Below are 910 nucleotides of genomic sequence, written 5' to 3'. Positions count from 1 at the left end.
TGTTTTCATTCATTGCTGTTTACGCGCTTGATCCGCTAACAGTATATGTTATTATCTGAGTGAGTTATCAATTTTATCCTAACTTAGGACCAAGTTTATTTTTGAAACGCCACGTATTATTAAACATTCCCTATGGAAGATTATTTTTATTGATTATAAATTCTTGAGAAAGACATGTTAGCTAATAGCTGTTGTTGCTACCACGTAGGCTGGTTGGTTATCTACTTTCCATTAAGAACTTCATTGTATTAATTCATATTTGCATTACTTTATTAGATAAACACGTACTATCAAGATATATTTGCTAATGCTGAGATCTGCAGGGGGTTTAATTCGTTACACGACACTAAAAACACGCCATGGCTCAACGTTACCACAGAGACCATCACCACGAGTCTGTTGATAAAAGATGCGGAGACTCCAGCGCTGATTATCAGACGAATAAACGCCACAGATCGTCAGATGAAGGCCAGCACAGAGCAGCCGAGACCCTGAGCGCTCACAGACAGCTGTATGAGAGGCACTTCCCGCTCTATAAGCAGCCTGTGGAGGTGGGCTGCTTCTCTCTGGACTCTCGCAGGAGCTTCTGCAACGACCAGAGGCAGCTGCGCTATTATGTGCAGCCCACAAAGAGCCCAGATTTTAATTTAAGGGACGGATACACCAGCCGCTTCGTCAAAAGAGATGACAGCGTGAAAGAGAAGCTTGATCATGTGCTGAAGTGGATTCTGGCCAACAGAGACAAGATCCAAACCAGGGACCAAACCCCCTCATCCAGGTCAGAAACACCTTCTGCACCTTTTTACTTCTCTGTAAAGAAATAGCATTTATCAAATAAATAACAGTATAGTGTAATTAAAGACAGACCTACAATAAGCTCCGGTTAGACATGCATTGTGTGTGTGTGTAT

The 910-nt window shown here is 42.1% G+C and overlaps 1 protein-coding gene across 1 annotated transcript in view; it reads left to right on the top strand.

The window, feature by feature from the left end:
• dxo (decapping exoribonuclease) overlaps positions 1-910 on the top strand; it is a 7,978-nt gene continuing 7,068 nt past the window's right edge. The window contains exons 1-2 of the mRNA XM_016457242.1: positions 1-59; positions 277-778. Of these exons, the coding sequence (XP_016312728.1) occupies positions 360-778 (419 nt within the window). The 5' untranslated portion in view covers positions 1-59; positions 277-359. The remainder of the gene's footprint in view (positions 60-276; positions 779-910) is intronic.

This window comes from Sinocyclocheilus anshuiensis, unplaced genomic scaffold, assembly GCF_001515605.1.
Source record: "Sinocyclocheilus anshuiensis isolate Anshui unplaced genomic scaffold, SAMN03320099.WGS_v1.1 scaffold229, whole genome shotgun sequence".
Lineage (NCBI taxonomy): Eukaryota > Metazoa > Chordata > Actinopteri > Cypriniformes > Cyprinidae > Sinocyclocheilus > Sinocyclocheilus anshuiensis.
Note: the sequence above shows the minus strand (reverse complement) of the source record. Positions and strands in the feature narration are given on the sequence as shown.